Source organism: Carya illinoinensis, chromosome 7 (assembly GCF_018687715.1).
Source record: "Carya illinoinensis cultivar Pawnee chromosome 7, C.illinoinensisPawnee_v1, whole genome shotgun sequence".
Classification (NCBI taxonomy): domain Eukaryota; kingdom Viridiplantae; phylum Streptophyta; class Magnoliopsida; order Fagales; family Juglandaceae; genus Carya; species Carya illinoinensis.
The window spans coordinates 30,469,711-30,486,022 of NC_056758.1; the positions used below are offsets into that span (position 1 = coordinate 30,469,711).

The window sequence follows — 16,312 nt, forward strand, 5'->3', positions numbered from 1 at the left end:
TATACATCTTTTGAACAATTTGAAATTGGATTAAAACTCAAAATTAATATTTTCTTATAAAGTATTAAATTACATTTTCTACATGTGCATATTTGAAAATTAAACCTCCCCCATCTCGTGCTTAGATTCTTAATTAGACATGGTTGTAAGATAATCCGAATAAACTAATATAAACCCCACAGAAATGTCACGAGGCAGGCAATACGCATGACTGCAAAATTGTGAAGTAAAATCCCAGAACAAAATGATTCATGTTCTCAGCATGGCCATGTTGTCACGAGACATCACGTGACTGCTTAGCTTTTTCTAATCAGAAAACTCAATGGGGTTTTAAATTATGTTGAAAAGGAAGCCCCCATTTTGTGGGCTGCAGACCACCAATACATATAGATAGATGGTCTAATAAATTCTTTAATACAATATGCAGGTTCAGAACCATAAATCTGATCATGGATGGCTCTATGGATGACTTAGAAAATGCTGAATTTGGTGTTATTTTTTTAATAATAAGCAATAAATGGACAAATGGACCAGGTCATGCATCTTGTCTCTTCACAGATTTGAGAATTGGAGCAGCAGGCTTACCAGCATCTATCAATCAAAGAACATCGATCAATTTTAAAAATTTTCAATCAAAACATGCACATGTGATGACTGTCATATTTCAGATTTTTAAAATTTAAACTTTTAATCATATCATGCACATGTGAAAAATGATAATCAATAATTTTTCAAAAATTCAAATTTCAAATTTTTAATTTTCAAATATATCATGCACATATGGAAAATGCAGTTTAATATTTTATGAGAAAAGATTAATCTTGAGGCTTAATTCAAATTCGAATTTTATCAAGATATTTACAAAATTATTTTAAGAGCTTTATTTGTGAGATTGTTCCCTTTCTTACTTATGTTTGATTTGTTGATGTGTTTGACTTTATTGTGTAGACAATTTAAACTTGAGACTCCTTTATATTTGAATTAATTTGTTATCATCAAAATCCATATGTAAATATATAATTATATGAAGTTTGAAACCTTTGGTTCAACAAAAATATTTTATCGTATATTTTGTCAAATATCTACATGATAAACTCTTTAATCAATAAATTCCATAAAATTTTGATATAGAGATATGACCCACTGACAGATAGAAATAATATTTTTAGTCTTTTAAGTATGCAATCCTCAAATACTTAATTTGAAAAAAATAGACAAATCTGTAATTCACACGAAAAAATTATTTTTTTAATAATATTCTATTTTTTTTAAATTGAATACGCAAGATTTACATATCCTATAATATATGTTCCTATTGATTGCTTCTATCAAAACCATGTAATCCTTGACATCATCAAGATTCAAAACACCTATGGGGCATACTTTTTTTATTTTTTAATCAAGACATTTGAAGCTAGGAGATTGCTAATGATATTATATAAGATTTTTAATATAAGCCACAGATTTATATATTTTTTCAAAAAAAAAAAGATTACTACTATTTTACTCCCTATTTATTACTTATTTTGTATTTAATTTTTTTTTAATTTTTTATTTTACTTAATAGTTAAAGAAGTGACTATTAATAAAATTATATATTTTAAAAATTTTTTTCTTAATAATTATGAATGTTAAAAAAATAGGTAAAAGAAAATAATAAAAAAATAAAAAATTTCTAATACAGTAGTAAAAGGTAGCACTGACGGACAGATTTGCTCTTCTTGGCATCATCAATGATGTCTCCCCCTTCTTCTTGACTTTCTGTTGTCACGTGATTTATTTTCTAATTATTATTAATATTATGGTCATCAACGCCGAGTATCTTTGACAAATTCGACGGGTAGAAAATGCTACTGTCAATAGCGTCCTCAATGAATTAGTCAAATATTATATTTATTTTACTGTAGCTTCATCAAATATTTATTTTATTTATTATTTCTTTCTTCATCATTTTATTCAACTCAAATGATTATTTTCATAGAAAATTTACGGTATACAACTCAAATAAAATAAATTACTATAGTATATTTTATTTTATTATTGTTTTAAATATTTAAGTAAATTACTATTAGTGCATTTATATATTCTTAATAATAATTAAAAAAATAAAACAAAAACCAAGATATACTAAAAAGATATTTGGATAGTGATTTGAGTTGAAATGAGATAAAAGTTGAAAATTAAATAAAATATGATTAAAATATTATTTTTATTTTAAAATTTAAAAAAATTGAATTATTTATTATATTTTATTTAAAAATTTAAAAAAATTATAATAATTATATGATATGTGTCGATAATGTTTTTAAATCTAAACAAGAGCATAGTAGCTTTATACAAAGTATCACTATTCTAATCACATTCTTTTCAAAATCTCTTGAAATAAAACTAATTATTCATTACATTCAAATAATGATTTTTCCAAATCAATAATTTTGTCCAAAAAAGTCAGGTTTACGTCTAATCCATATATATCCCCGCTGTTTTACTCGAAAATGGAACTATTGTCCAAAGTTGAAAAGCCAATTTCGCCATTTTATTGAGGATAATATAGTCTTATTATTTTTTATTATCATTTTATTATTTTATTATTATTTTAAAATTTTTTATATTTAATAATTAAGAAAATGATTAAGAAAAATATTTTAATTATAAAATAATTATATAAAAATAAGTTTATAAATTAATGTGACTTGATGTAATATATTAAATTATAAAATATAAATTAAATCTAATATATTATATAAAATTATATTAATTTATTTATGTATAACTTTTTATGTATATAATAATTGAATCTTGCTACATACAAATATAGTCGCGCATTAATTTATGTACCAATACTAATTTATTCATACTTAAAATTTAAATTAACATTAATTTTAATAAAATTTACTTTTTAATCAATCACATTATATTAATACATAAATTAATACACAATTATCCTTATAACTATATTTTTTCATAATAATTATCTTAATGAAAAAGCAGTAAAAGGTAATAAGCCTATGCTTATCTTTTCATCGATGCCGAAAAGGAAAAAAAAACAAAAAACAGAGAGATAGAGGGAAAATAGCAAAGAGAGTCATGTTCTCCCTGAAGTTTTTACTCGTCTCTCTCTGGCAACTCAGTTGCGTACTTGCTTTCTCTCCCAGTTCCTCCAACCACGCTCTAACTGTGTAGTCTAACCTGGTTTTCCCTCTAAATCATCGGAAATTATCCCCTAAAACCCCCCACAAAATACTGTCTTTGTTCCGGATAAATTGAGCACACGAAATCACTTCTGATCGTACATCACTATCCTTTTGATCCCTGAAGTTAGTGTAATTTATGGTGATGCCCAACTCGGGTGGCTTCGCAGTGACCCGGAACCACGTTTCGGACCGGTTCTACAACCCTCCGCCGGTTCGGAGACAGCAACAGTTGCTGTTGCAGCAGCAGCAGCAGCAGTTGCAGAGGGCGGTGAAGTCGGAGTCTAGAGTGGACTCGAGCGACCCGGATATCCTGACTGACTCGGAAGAGTCGACATTGTCCAGGCCCAACTCTACATGCTCGTCATCTTCCCCGAGAAACACCGACTTGACCAATTTGGATCGGCTTATGGAATCGTTCACTCCCGTTGTCCCCGCTCTGTTGCTCTCCGAGGTAGTTTACAACTTTAAGCGTCTGTTTCCATGCTAAGAAAGTGAAAGAACTCAATTATTTGAGATTACAAATTAACCATTTTTTTATTGGGTATATCACTTATGTTGTATATGTTTCCTCAAAGATTTTTTTTGGCGTTCTGGCAAAGATAAAATTTCAGTTCTACAGTCAAATATTTAGTTTAAGACTCAGGCTTAAATAGTTAAGGTAGTAAAATATTAAGAATTGAAATTGTTAGTTGCATACCTTGGCCTACATTTGTCATAGATTTTTTTTTTTATTGGCACCTGGTGTAGGAACAATGTCCCGACTAATCCCAGAGTGCATAAGCTCTCGGTAAGGAATTTCTCGCAAGTGCACTTCATGTAATTTAAGGAGAAAATTCTCCAGTCAGATGGCCTCTAGAGATTGTTTGCACCCAAGGAGATTTGAACCCTAGACCCGGGGGGAGCATAACCTCAAGCCTAAAGCTTTTAGCATTTGAGCCAACCCCTAGTGGGAGCATACATTTGTCATAGATTAGCAGACCTGTAGGTTTTGCAATACAATACATTTGGTTGATTGCGCAAGTAATAAATTCGGCTACGTTTGGATGTTGAGTTGAATTATGAATAATAGTATTTTGTAAGTCCCATTGAGATGGATTAACTTTTTAAGGTTGAGATGAGTTTACCTTTTAGGTTAAAATGTATGAAGTGGTTGAGATGGGTTTATCCTTTTTATAGGAAGTTGAAAAAGTAGTGAGTCTCATCAATGATTGGTTTGAGATGAGATGAGTTGAGTTTGGTTCAACAACCAAATGCTTTGAAGCTAATTTTAGTGTTTCATTTTGTTTCAGTGTCTAATAGACGAAAAATTTGACCTCATTTGGGTTAGAGACAGCCTACTAGTTATCTCAAGTAGTTTTCAGTGCTGATCTGTTGTTATTTATTTATTGATTTTTAATACAGGAGCTGCGAGCCTTGTGGGGGGTGGTCTGGGTGGGGGTTCCACCACTAGTGAAAGTTTTTGTCGGATTTGATTTACATTGTCTTCATTGAGAAAACAAAGTGAAACAAACCATCACGGTCACCATAATTGTATTAGATACCCTTTAGGATTTTATATTTTTTTCCTTGAGTTTTTGGATAAAATTTTAAAAGCTAAGTCAACTAGCTGAGTTCGTATGTTGTTGGGGCTTTTGTTTCTTAGGTTGTAAATAAAGGAAGATCTAAGATGCACAGTAGTTTTAAGTACAAAAGATATTCTGTGGTTTCTCAGCAACTGCCCTCATTGTGTATGTTTTAATTGTCAACTTTTTGAGTCCACAGACAAGAGCAAGGGGATGGAGAGCTTGTGAAGTTGATGGACACCCATTTTTTAGTCTTGGTGATCTTTGGGAATCATTTAAAGAGTGGAGTGTGTATGGAGTGGGAGTGCCACTATTATTGAATGGCAGCGACTCTGTCAAGCAGTATTATGTTCCATTTTTGTCGGGCATACAATTGTACATAGATCCACATAGGCGGAGGTGAGCTTTTATTCGTTGTCTTTGCCTATGTTAATTATCCGTTGATTAAATTCCTGCTCTCTCCACCTGTCTCTATACACATATTGCTGATTTTCCACTTCTAACAAAGGTTGCTCCACTTCCGTTATAGTTGCTTATTCCAGTCTTTAATTGATATTATTGTTGCTGAGCACTCTGTATGTTTGTGTTGATCTCAAATATTGTCGCTACCAACCACCAAACCCCTTCCTCATGCTTCACCAGCCTAGATTGTGTTAACTCAGCCACTTAGGGCAGGCTTCCTCCTGATATTGGGATATCTATTACTGTTTGAAGAGCGACCATATGGACAATCCAATAATTGCTAAAGGAGCCTTTATCTTGTTCTTTTTTCATGTTGTTTCTTATCTCCATTTTAGTTGATTTGATCCACTGACATAGTTTTTTCTAATAGGGAAAAGGGTAGGAGGAGGCAACCGGAGATGGCCTCCCTACCTAGGCATGACCATTGTAGCATCCTACTCGCTGGGAACCGGACAGAAGGGGCCTAGACGGCAGGAAGTCACAGACACTTCCTAAAGTCGAGTTTGAGTTTAGCCTAGATCCCATTTCCATTATGGAATTTAATGAATCCTTTGACGGCTAATACTAATAGTCTAAGGGGAGTCCATATTTGGATTTGAACTCTTGACCTAATACATGAAAAACCACATCGGAGTTACCCAAGGGTAATTGAGCCACCACCCCTGGTGGTCACTTGACATACATAATTAGTAAAGTGATAAAAACACTATTAGTTTATTGTTTTTGTTGCTTTTTGTCCTGGTGATTTTGCTGCATGTTGAAGTATATTCTGAGTAACGGACTCATCTTTCAAAATAGCTGAATGAAAACCAGGGGTACCCCATTCATTTTTTTCTTTTTTCCTTGGCACCTCATTCATCCTTAAAAAGGTTCAATTTTTCTTTTGATAAGGACCGTGACAGTAGTATTAACCTTAGTATAAACTTATAATATAGGAACTATCAGAAAAGGTATGATTAAATTGTATGGAAGATTGGAAGCAATTGATAAGCTCCTCCTCAGAGACTAGCTAGTTTTACTTAAACCTATATCTGAAAATCAGACTGGGGCTGTTGGCAATGGACCAATATCATGTGAGGGCCAACCAGCAGTCAAGGTCTTGGAGTTAGAGCCACCTGTTCGCATTCTTTGTGGTTAAATGTTCTGTTCTTGGGACTAGGGGTTAGGTTCTATTGCTTTTTTGATCTGTCATGTACATTCTAAGTCTTTCTTTTTCGTAGTTCTAGTGCTTGCTTATTCATATGTATCGATTATTTGAGCCTTTAGTTATTTGGCTCTTGGAGGGCTAATCCAGTACTTATTTTTTTTATTTTTACCTTCATCACTTCGGGATTTAGCAATTGCATATATATATATTATTCTCTGTGGGAATGATGACCTAGCACACCTTTTTCTAGCTACTGCATGCTGGATTAACATGAATATTTTCAAAGGACGTGCTATTCATCTATAGTATTTAATTTTCAAGTTTCCTTGACATGGTAGTTCAGAATGCAATAAATATCATTACTCATATCTGTGTCAGTCCTCATAAACATCTGGGAAATCATTGTTTGATAATATTGATACCAGCAGTGTATTTCTATTTGTATGCCAGTAGTTGTTATTATATGCTTTATATAGAAGTAATTTGTATTTATCTTGGTAAATGAGAGTTGTAAGATGTGTGGACAATATCTTGTGGATGTTTATTTAGACTTTTTACCAGGAGGCCTGGTGAGGACAGTGATGCTGGGTCTCCAGGAGAGACATGTAGTGCTGGCAGCAGTGACTGTGAGGCAGAAAGGCAATCTAAAAATGTTGTTGATGGAGCTAGGGGTAATCATAATCTCATCTCCTTAAACTCTCAGAGGATGAGGAAGCTAACATTGAGAGAAAAACCTGCCAATAGTTCATCCAATGATGAACCAGAGGTTTACAGCTCACCCAAGCTCCCTATATTTGAATATTTTGAACAAGAACAACCGCACCATCGCCGACCTTTATATGATAAGGTAAGTCCATTTTATTTGAGATTCATGTATTGGGCTTTTTAGTCATCCATTTTCTTTGTCCCGACTTGAGTGCTTATTGGATCTTACTTTGCCCATGTCCCCACCCCTACCCACAGGTTTCAAATCTTTCATCTCAATTTCCAGAGCTGCAGTTGTACAGGAGCTATGATCTTCTGCCCACAAGTTGGGTTTCTGTGGCTTGGTATGTTCTTTTTCCTACAATTATAATCGCAAGAATTTGGCATCGTGATTGAGTCGTTTAGTATACCTACTTAATGAATTTAAATGTGATCCAGGTATCCGATATATAGAATACCTATAGGTCCAACACTGCAAAATCTGGATGCATCTTTTCTAACCTTCCATTCCTTATCGACACACTCCATAAGTATCTCTCTTTCTCTATATATGAATATTAGTTGCGTTATGATTTTTTCGCTAATCCATATCTAACAGGTGCAGGCAAAAATCAATCAAAGTTTCATGCTTCAAGTGGCAGGAAGGTCGATGGGAATGAGCTATCATCAAAGATTTCCCTGCCCCTTTTTGGCCTTGCTTCGTATAAGTTGAGAGGTTCAATTTTTACTCCTAGTGGAGCCAAAGAATGTCAGCAAGCAAACTCTCTATTGCAGGCTGCTGGTATTTGGCTCCAGCAGTTGCAGGTTAATCTTCCTGATTTCCAGTTCTTTGTTTCCCATGGCTCACAATGGAGATGACGGGGGCTTGACTTCAAATGTTCTTCCATATGGGCATAGAAGTTTAAGTTGTATTGCCAGAATGAGTTGTGATAGAATATAAATATGCCTATAAAAAAAAACGCTCCTAAGTAGCGGCTTGATTTTCAGTGTTGTCATCCTTAGAACAGTGTAAGTTTCTCCTCGGAAGCAGAACAGTCCATAAGAGGTTGGAAGAGAAAACTGAAAAAGACAGACGCACGAGTCACATGCAGTGAGCAGAAGGAACTTGGTCATGCAACTAGATTTTGTTCAAGTCTGCAGGTGTACAAAGGGCTGTTTAGACAGCTGTTTATTGTATTTGAGCAGGGCATGAGAAACTGGGATGCGAACAACACTGCAATCAGATTGCCTCACTTGTTTTTGGTTGGATTTGGGGACTGGGGGAAGGGAGAGGTGGGGCTCAGTATATCCCTGATTTTTGGACCAACACTAGGCAATATTGATGGAACTTTCGGAAATCTAATACTCTTTGTCATTAACTTTCGGAAGTCTAATACTCTGTCATTTATAAACCCATGCTAGCACACAGCTTTCAAAATGTCTGCACTAATTACATTTAGTTTCAGCCGTAGTGTTATACCCCAATCTAAGAGCATTAAGTATTAAATATGGTGAGTTACAAAGAAAAGAGAGATAGGAAGGAAGAAAAGAAAAAGAAGCATATTGTTAGAATCCCTTGACTTCTAATGATGTATTTTTTATAAGAGAGATTTTATTTGGGGACTGCATGTGTAAGTCTTTAATTAAAGGAGAAAAAACATCATTTTAAAAGGGATATTTTAGTAATCTTAAAAAATTTTAAAGATAAAATGATTTATTCCTGTATTGCAGTTCCTAAATGAGGATTGTACGTAGTATTGTTCTTTTTATAATGCAATTAATTCGCTCGTATTAAAAAAAAAAAAAACAGAAACTTTGTTTTCAGTTTGAATTTTGTCATTTTTATTTATATTCATTAATATATTATATTATAATTAGTTTATTTATTTATTTAAGAGATTAATTTATAGAGATATTTAAAATATGGTATATTAACTGATGCAATTAAGAATTATAAAATTAATTATGAAAAGTATGATTTTTTTTTTGTTTTTTCAAATTATTGTAAATGGAGACCTGATCCGGATCCAAACAAACCCATGAATTTGAGCCCAAGGATACTGGACTTTACAGATTCCTTGACACTTGAGACATTATTATTTTCAGGCTTGCGGTCAAGTTGGATCTTATAATTCCACGATGCTGATTGGACTGTCAGACGCTCCCGTAACAGATAAATTCTAGCCCTATTAAAAGTTCGGCTAACCCTATGGAGGTTAGATGTTGAAATCGGGTTTAGCGTAGTGTTCCAGCAGCGATGCAGCTTCAACCCTGTCCTGGAAAACCCTATCCCTAAACTTTCAGAATCGCATTTGGACCCGTCCCCGATCTTCCCTGTCGACACCAAGGTTGATTCTCCAATCTTTTAGTGCGGGTTTCTCATTATCATCACTACCAAGAGCATTTCGCTTTATCTGTCAATAACTTTATTTATCATCCTCGAATTCATTTGGTTTCGTTGTAGGTCATCTACTCTGACCAATATGTGATATTCATTCGCATCTGTTATTTTCGCCTGCTGCGTATCTGTAATTTGGTTCTGCAATGTCAATTTATGCCAAAAAAAAGAACGAGAGAAAGAAACCTTACACATTTGTTTATTGAATTGATTCATGGAAATGTACAGTTTTTTCCCTTTCGATGCTAATGGAAATAGTTTATATGAAGAGAGCCTTTGAGCGGTTGTGGTTTTTTTTTTTTTTTGTATGTTATTGATTAAGTCGAGAGCAAGAAATAATTTTTGTGGTTAGGAAGCCTTACTTCGCTGGTTTTATTTTTGCATATTGAAGAGTAAACCGTCAAATGTCAATATTAGGTGTGGTATGAAGCAAGCATGCAGTAACTTAAGCGATGCAAGCGTCTCAAGCCTTGATGGATGTTTGGATAAGACATGGAAAACAAATTATTTCTTTCTGCTATCCATATCATTTCTAGGAATTCTCTAGGAAATTGGGGGACTTGCTACGAGTTCTAGAACTGGCCTCAAATACCTTTCTGATGCGAGCTCTTCGAAATAAGCATAAATTTTAAAAATGTTATGGTAGAGGTGCATGGTTTTATGAATGAAACGTGAGCAATGCGGATCCCTTAGTACCATGGGCTCTTAGAAATTTATAATGATGCCTTTTCTTGTATTGTAGAAGTATGGGTATCCGAGCTCGAAATGCTAGTGATCGCTTGAGGACAATTTGGACACCTGAAATGGATCGGTATTTCATTGACCTCATGTTAGAGCAGGTTGGCAAAGGAAATAGATTTGATGATCATTTATTCAGCAAAAGAGCATGGAAGCATATGACCTTATTGTTCAATGCAAGATTTAAATTTCAGTATGAAAAAGATGTTCTGAAAAACCGTCACAAAACACTAAGGAATCTGTACAAGGCTGCAAAGAATCTCCTTGACCAGAGGGGTTTTAGTTGGGATGAAAAGCGTCGAATGGTGACAGCTGATAACAGTATCTGGGACGATTATATCAAGGTACGGTATTTAATTCTTTGATATGTTCTCTCTGCTTGTTATGTATGTATTTCTGGAGTCTTTACGGTCTTTACTTTCAGGTACACCCAGATGCTCGTTCATTCAGAATCAAAAGCATTCCATATTACAGTGATTTATGCACGATATACGGAAATGCAACCTCTGAACAAAAAGGTGACTAATCTAACGTTGATCCTACTTTGCAAATAAATATCAGGATCCAGAACAGCTGACCTCTTGAGTGGTCTATAATCTGTGCTACATTGATGATGCATTAATCAGGTAACAGTGTGCCAGAATTAACATTACCCACCTGTGAGAATGGAACAAACTCAGCCACACAGCCAACAGATGCTAGCGAAGTAGCTGCAGTGGCTCTTCCTGAAATTCTGATTGATGAAGATTATGGAATCTCTATATCAGAAAAAGTAGATGATGATCCACTACCTTTGCCAAATATAAGTGAAACCACGATAGGTAGCCGGTCCAGGACTTACTGGCAGCCACCGATGGACCGTTATTTTATTGACCTTATGCTAGATCAAGTGCAGAAAGGAAACCGGGTTGATGGTGTATTCAGCAAACAAGCATGGATGGAGATGATTGCATTTTTTAATACTAAATTTGGCTTTGACTATGGCATGGATATTCTAAAGAATCGCTATAAAACTTTGCGAAGGCAATATAACGTCATTAAAAACCTTCTTGACTTGGATGGTTTTGCATGGGATGATACACGGCAAATGGTGATTGCCGATGACTATGTCTGGCAAGATTATATCAAGGTAACATAATCTGCTCTCATGTGGCTTTTTCTTAAACATGGAACCAACTTGTCTTAGTATGAATTGATCATTTTGTCAATATTTGCTTTACCTTATATACGACAGAGTTGAGTTTGAAATGAACTTCATATGACATTTAGGATTACAATATCTGAAAATAGTTTTGTTTTGTCCTTGAAAGAACGAAATTGATGAATAATTGTTGTACAATGGATCTGTCCAACTACTCCAATGATGAGGGGAAACAAGTCAAAAGAATTTCATCATTTGGTGACATAGAAAAGCCCCCGAATATAGTTTTAATGATGCCTTACTTTGGTATGATATCATGTAGGCACATACCGATGCACGACAATTCATGACTCGACCAGTGCCATACTATAAAGATTTGTGTGTGATATGTGATCCTAATGCCGACGAAAGAGACTGCTTTCTAGGTTTAGAGCTGCAAAATGAAGTTGACCAAGTCAAGATAGGAAGAGTGCCAAATACTTCTCAATCTCCAGCCACATCTTTTTCCAGCGAAGACCAAGTTGGTGATGAGCAGGAATCCACACATACAGACCAGAAGAACAAGCGTCAATTGGAAAACTGGTTAGATTCTGGTCAATTTAAAAAGTCGTGCCACAGAGATGAGAGCATGGTTAGTGCTCTTCGTGAAATGGCTAGTGCGGTTTCTTCTCTATCAGATAAGAAGAAAGATGATGAGAACTCTAACTCCATCCCGATAGAGAATGTGATTGAAGCAGTTCAAGCGTTACCAGACATGGATGAAGATTTTATATTGGATGCCTGTGATTTCCTGGAGGATGAAAAGAAGGCAAAAACTTTTCTAGCATTGGATGTTAAATTACGAAAAAAATGGTTAGTGAGGAAACTTCGCCCTCAGCCACAGGAGTAGGATTTCTGGAAGTTCTCTGTACTGTACTTTGCCAAATCATGAGCATACGCGAATTTTCTAAGTGACCGACCAGACTGGCAATTTTCTTAGTCATGGTCATCATAAAGTAGAAATTCTTAGCAAAAGAACGACAAATGGATATAAACAGAAACCACTTTTCAAACACCATAGCCGTCTTGTTCTTGGTGGCGATGCAATACGATACATCTGCATCAGAATTCTTCGAAGGCTACTGCAATAGAGATCGTGTGTTCTTGCACGTCTAAAGACTACTGCAATGGACATCAAAAGGTTTCATGGACTGAACTCAGGAATTGGATTATGAAAAGCTGACATAATTGCAATTGAAGATTCGAATTAGATAAAAGTGCCCCAGGAAGCACCAAAATATTCCCAAGCAGAGAAAGTGGATCTTTTCCCTGTACTTACACAGAACATATAGCCTGGATAAAGGAAAAGGTTAAGGAATGATGTAAAGGTGAACCCCGAATGTTTCACAGTGCTTCAAGTTTTGTACCCACGGCTTTCCTCAACAAAAGTTGAGATGTTCAAAAAAAAAAAAAAAAAAAAAAAACGTATCTTGAAAAGAAAATGGTGGGAGAGGTTTGTCTTCAAAACTCATTGCCACAAGATACTGCAATACAATTACCTAGTAGCAGGAATTTCACTGTAAATATTTTCACTAGCACGTAAAACTTTGAGATACGTGAAACGAGAGTCTGGGTCCATGCTGGCCTTGCTAATTACATTTGACTAACAACGTGCATTACATTGAATTCCCTATGTCTAACTTGGCTCTTTCTATCAAAGGTATCAGAATATTCAACAAACAGCATGGACAATAAACATCTCTCCTAAAATTAGGGAAACTGGCAACAAACACTATATTGTATCCCATTCATAAGCTGTCATCAAAGATGGTGGACAAGAACAGGCCCTGTACAAACTCGCATCTCCTTGCTTTTTCCTCTTTTTCTTTGTCAGATAAAGGAACTTGAAAATTTCTGCAACCACAATAGCATCATTAGTTTTTTGTACAGCACAGGAAGACCGGTTAGTTAGAAATAGTTACACGTTTTAGCAAACATCATCCATTGATGCAGCAACGGCATTAATGAATTTAATGTGAAATAAGGAAGCAGTGAAAAATATTGCACTCACATGTAAATCCAGACAAGTAAACAACTATGTAGGTCATTTGTGAGTACACTTGGAATCTTACAAAGTAGCACAATTATGACTTCATACCGGGCTCACACACACACACAAACGCAACCATGTAGGTCATTCTGGGTACACTTGCAATCTTACAAAGAAGTAACACAATTATGACTTCATTCTGGGCTGAGACACGTGTGCGTATAAAGCATGCTTAATTCTTTTTTTTTTTTAATGGGTATAGTGCATGTTTAATTCTTTCTTTCTTTTTTTATTTTTTATTTTTTTATTTTTTTATTTTTTATGGGTATAAAGCATGTTTAATTCTTGAAGGCTTTCTGCTGTAGGCTTCCATTAAATATCATTCAAATTACATCATTGCATTTGAAATTAACAACCAAATTCAATTGCATAATTGCATAAAAAAATGCATGCAACCAGTCGATGAGTAGTGGGATTATGTTATACCTTACTAACCTTGACTCATCAGGATTTTCATCTTCCATGCTTACTTCAGTTGAAGAATCAGGCTGCACACTTTCAGACTTGACAGCAGCAGGCCCATTATAAAGAAATGACAGCAGTGAATCAGGTGCCATCTTAGAGGTAGAAACCGCAGGGGATGACCCAGCAAGAAGAGATTGGAAATGTCCATTCTGAAATTCCTTTCTTGAAGAAGAAAAAGTTGAATAAGACTCACCTTTACAGAGTTTCAACTTGTGCCAATTGTAATCTCAAGTCAAGGAAACCAGCATAATTTTAACTTTCATCCCAGCATATTAACAAAAATGAAATAGGAGATAAAGCAGTTCAAAATTTTAGAGAAGGAAAATGATGAGAAAATTCTTGTAATATAAAGAATGGCTGGTAAATCTAGAAAGGCTTGAACGGTAGATGAATTTTGAAGTCGAATAAGAAAATAAAGGATATCTTAAAAAAGTTCCCATGCTGTGTCGTTATGTGCCCAACCATATTCATACCCACTTTTGTAGCACAAACAGGACATACCTGCAAAGAAAGTAATGCTGATTATAAACATGTGAAATTTGTCAAGCCTAAGTGGAGTTCAGAAAGACTATTGAGAAAGCATCTCATTTTGCTCAAAAGCACTATATTATAAGTTATCCATATGCTGCAACTGCTAAGAAGTGAACCATCAATAGATTTCAGTCATATTTACGGTGATTAATCCACTCCTGATAAATACTAAACATATAGAACTGCACCAATATTACAGAGAAATATCATTGTGTAAATACATAAGTTTGTCATTTCGAGATTTATGAGTAAATATGAAGCAGACAGCAAAAAATAAAAGAGATTTATGAGATATTACATGATGACATGTCTAGGTTGATTCCTCTTAGAGAAGTTGAGCACTAAGCCTTACCTTTTCTTCTTTCTGCTATAGAAGAACTGAGGATCATATTAAGGCAAAGGTCTAAGGATAACAGTATTAGGGGATGGCATTTTCAACATTAGGAATAATTTTTAGTAAATTCATGATTACAAGAGCTAACAGTGACAACATACAGTCATGACATATCTGCAAGAGCTACAGTCTACTATAGCTCAAGTCAACAAGACTCACATTTGTTGGTCGGAAATGATTCTAGATCTTTGAGTGGCAAGCAAAATTAAGCAAACTTCTGAGATATAAGGCGCCACCAAATGCTTTATGGAAGCAAAGTTGCAGGGAAGAAAATGACATTCCCATAGTATAAGCAACATGAGGATAATATATGCCTTAGTGAGGTGCTTGAGGTTTGGACTATAGGTCAACATGAATAAGCTTTCTCTCAGTTTATTTAAACATGTTCAATGTAGATTAGAGTTTGCAAGCATCGGATGCAGCCTGAAAAAGCATGTGCAGAGGAAGAATGATGAAAATACCAAGGCCCGCAAAGTTCACAAAGCATCAAACCTAAACTGCAATAATGGATCCATAAAACTAGACTTCGTATAGTTGGACATATCACTTTGCTCAGTTAGTTAAATAAATCTGGATAGACATGGCTTCTTGGTTAAAAAAACAGCATGTCTTCTCAGTTACTCGAGTGCTCAATCCATCGACAAAAGTACAAAATGCAAACAAGAATAATATCAACAGTTATAATATACAAGAGATTTTTCATTCTGTATCTGAAACAGAAAAGGCATAAAGAAGAATAAAAGAGAATATAAAAAAGAATAAAAGAGAGCTTCTTGAAATAATTAGCATGAGAATGCGTTTGCCAACACTCCCAATTTACAACAACAAAATTAGATAAGAATTACGTACCCCATAATCTGCTTCTATAGGATGCTCCTCGTCAATATGGCAGCACAACCCAACCAAATCAAAATCCTCCGGACAAAATGGGCACGGATATTCTGCTTTTAAATCATCGTCCGCTTCAACCTCCTCCCAATCTATACAAAGATCTGCTTCAACACCCAACACAATTAGCCCACCATTTTTTAACACAATCAAAATCCCACACCAAAAAGAAGAAATAAAAACGGGGGGGAAAAAAAATCAAAGATCGAAACTTTGAAGCTGAACAAGAGTTGAGACTTACTAGTTGATCGGTAGGCCCTTGAAGGAGTAGAAAAACCAAAGCTCCAATCATCATCCTCCATAGAATTTCACTCTAGAAAAACTTGGAAAAATGTTAAACTCGTGCTTGAATCAGGTGCCAAGAATTGTTGGTTTTGCAGAGAAAATAGAATGGAATACCAAGCTCCACTCACCGCTATTTATCGGGTATTTCTTAAGCAGGTTCGGACCAAGTGAAATACCCAGGAAGATGCCAAAAGGACTTTCGGGATTGTAGGTGTGGCGTTGCTTGGATTGGATTCTTAGCATGCACGAATTCCTATTCACAAAAAGACCTCGGACTCTCCCTTATTCTCGTAAACTACCCTCAACGACCATAGAACGATGATTCCGGATTAAG

At 34.9% G+C, this 16,312-nt stretch overlaps 3 protein-coding genes across 12 annotated transcripts; 2 read left to right on the forward strand and 1 right to left on the reverse strand.

Moving 5' to 3' along the window:
- Positions 1-3,039: 3,039 nt before the first annotated feature.
- LOC122317063 lies at positions 3,040-8,534 on the forward strand. Of its 2 annotated transcripts, none has more exons than XM_043133964.1 (6): positions 3,040-3,645; positions 4,956-5,155; positions 6,927-7,212; positions 7,329-7,414; positions 7,509-7,600; positions 7,669-8,534. In XM_043133964.1, exons 1-6 carry the CDS (start codon positions 3,331-3,333, stop codon positions 7,926-7,928), a joined length of 1,239 nt encoding a protein of 412 aa, XP_042989898.1. In that variant the 5' UTR covers positions 3,040-3,330; the 3' UTR covers positions 7,929-8,534. The 2 variants fall into 2 exon arrangements, with proteins under 2 accessions (XP_042989898.1, XP_042989897.1); XM_043133963.1 differs by having other exon boundaries at positions 3,041-3,645; positions 6,915-7,212.
- A 698-nt stretch (positions 8,535-9,232) lies between these two features.
- LOC122315225 (L10-interacting MYB domain-containing protein) lies at positions 9,233-12,276 on the forward strand. Of its 5 annotated transcripts, none has more exons than XM_043131032.1 (5): positions 9,233-9,397; positions 10,193-10,529; positions 10,610-10,703; positions 10,812-11,314; positions 11,649-12,276. In XM_043131032.1, the coding sequence occupies exons 2-5, from the start codon at positions 10,194-10,196 to the stop codon at positions 12,213-12,215; spliced, it is 1,500 nt and encodes a 499-aa protein (XP_042986966.1). In that variant the 5' UTR covers positions 9,233-9,397; position 10,193; the 3' UTR covers positions 12,216-12,276. The 5 variants fall into 5 exon arrangements, with proteins under 5 accessions (XP_042986966.1, XP_042986964.1, XP_042986967.1 ...); XM_043131030.1 differs by having other exon boundaries at positions 9,234-9,397; positions 10,190-10,529; XM_043131033.1 differs by lacking the exon at positions 9,233-9,397 and adding an exon at positions 9,398-9,509 and having other exon boundaries at positions 10,190-10,529.
- A 592-nt stretch (positions 12,277-12,868) lies between these two features.
- LOC122315228 (protein DEHYDRATION-INDUCED 19 homolog 4-like) lies at positions 12,869-16,310 on the reverse strand. 5 transcript variants are annotated; one of them, XM_043131039.1, is made up of 6 exons: positions 16,107-16,310; positions 15,935-16,006; positions 15,655-15,800; positions 14,304-14,381; positions 13,842-14,101; positions 12,869-13,219 (listed from the first exon to the last, which is right to left on the reverse strand). In XM_043131039.1, exons 2-6 carry the CDS (start codon positions 15,993-15,995, stop codon positions 13,114-13,116), a joined length of 651 nt encoding a protein of 216 aa, XP_042986973.1. In that variant the 5' UTR covers positions 15,996-16,006; positions 16,107-16,310; the 3' UTR covers positions 12,869-13,113. The 5 variants fall into 5 exon arrangements, with proteins under 5 accessions (XP_042986973.1, XP_042986975.1, XP_042986974.1 ...); XM_043131041.1 differs by having other exon boundaries at positions 15,655-15,797; positions 16,107-16,305; XM_043131040.1 differs by lacking the exon at positions 16,107-16,310 and having other exon boundaries at positions 15,655-15,797; positions 15,935-16,100.
- Positions 16,311-16,312: the final 2 nt, after the last annotated feature.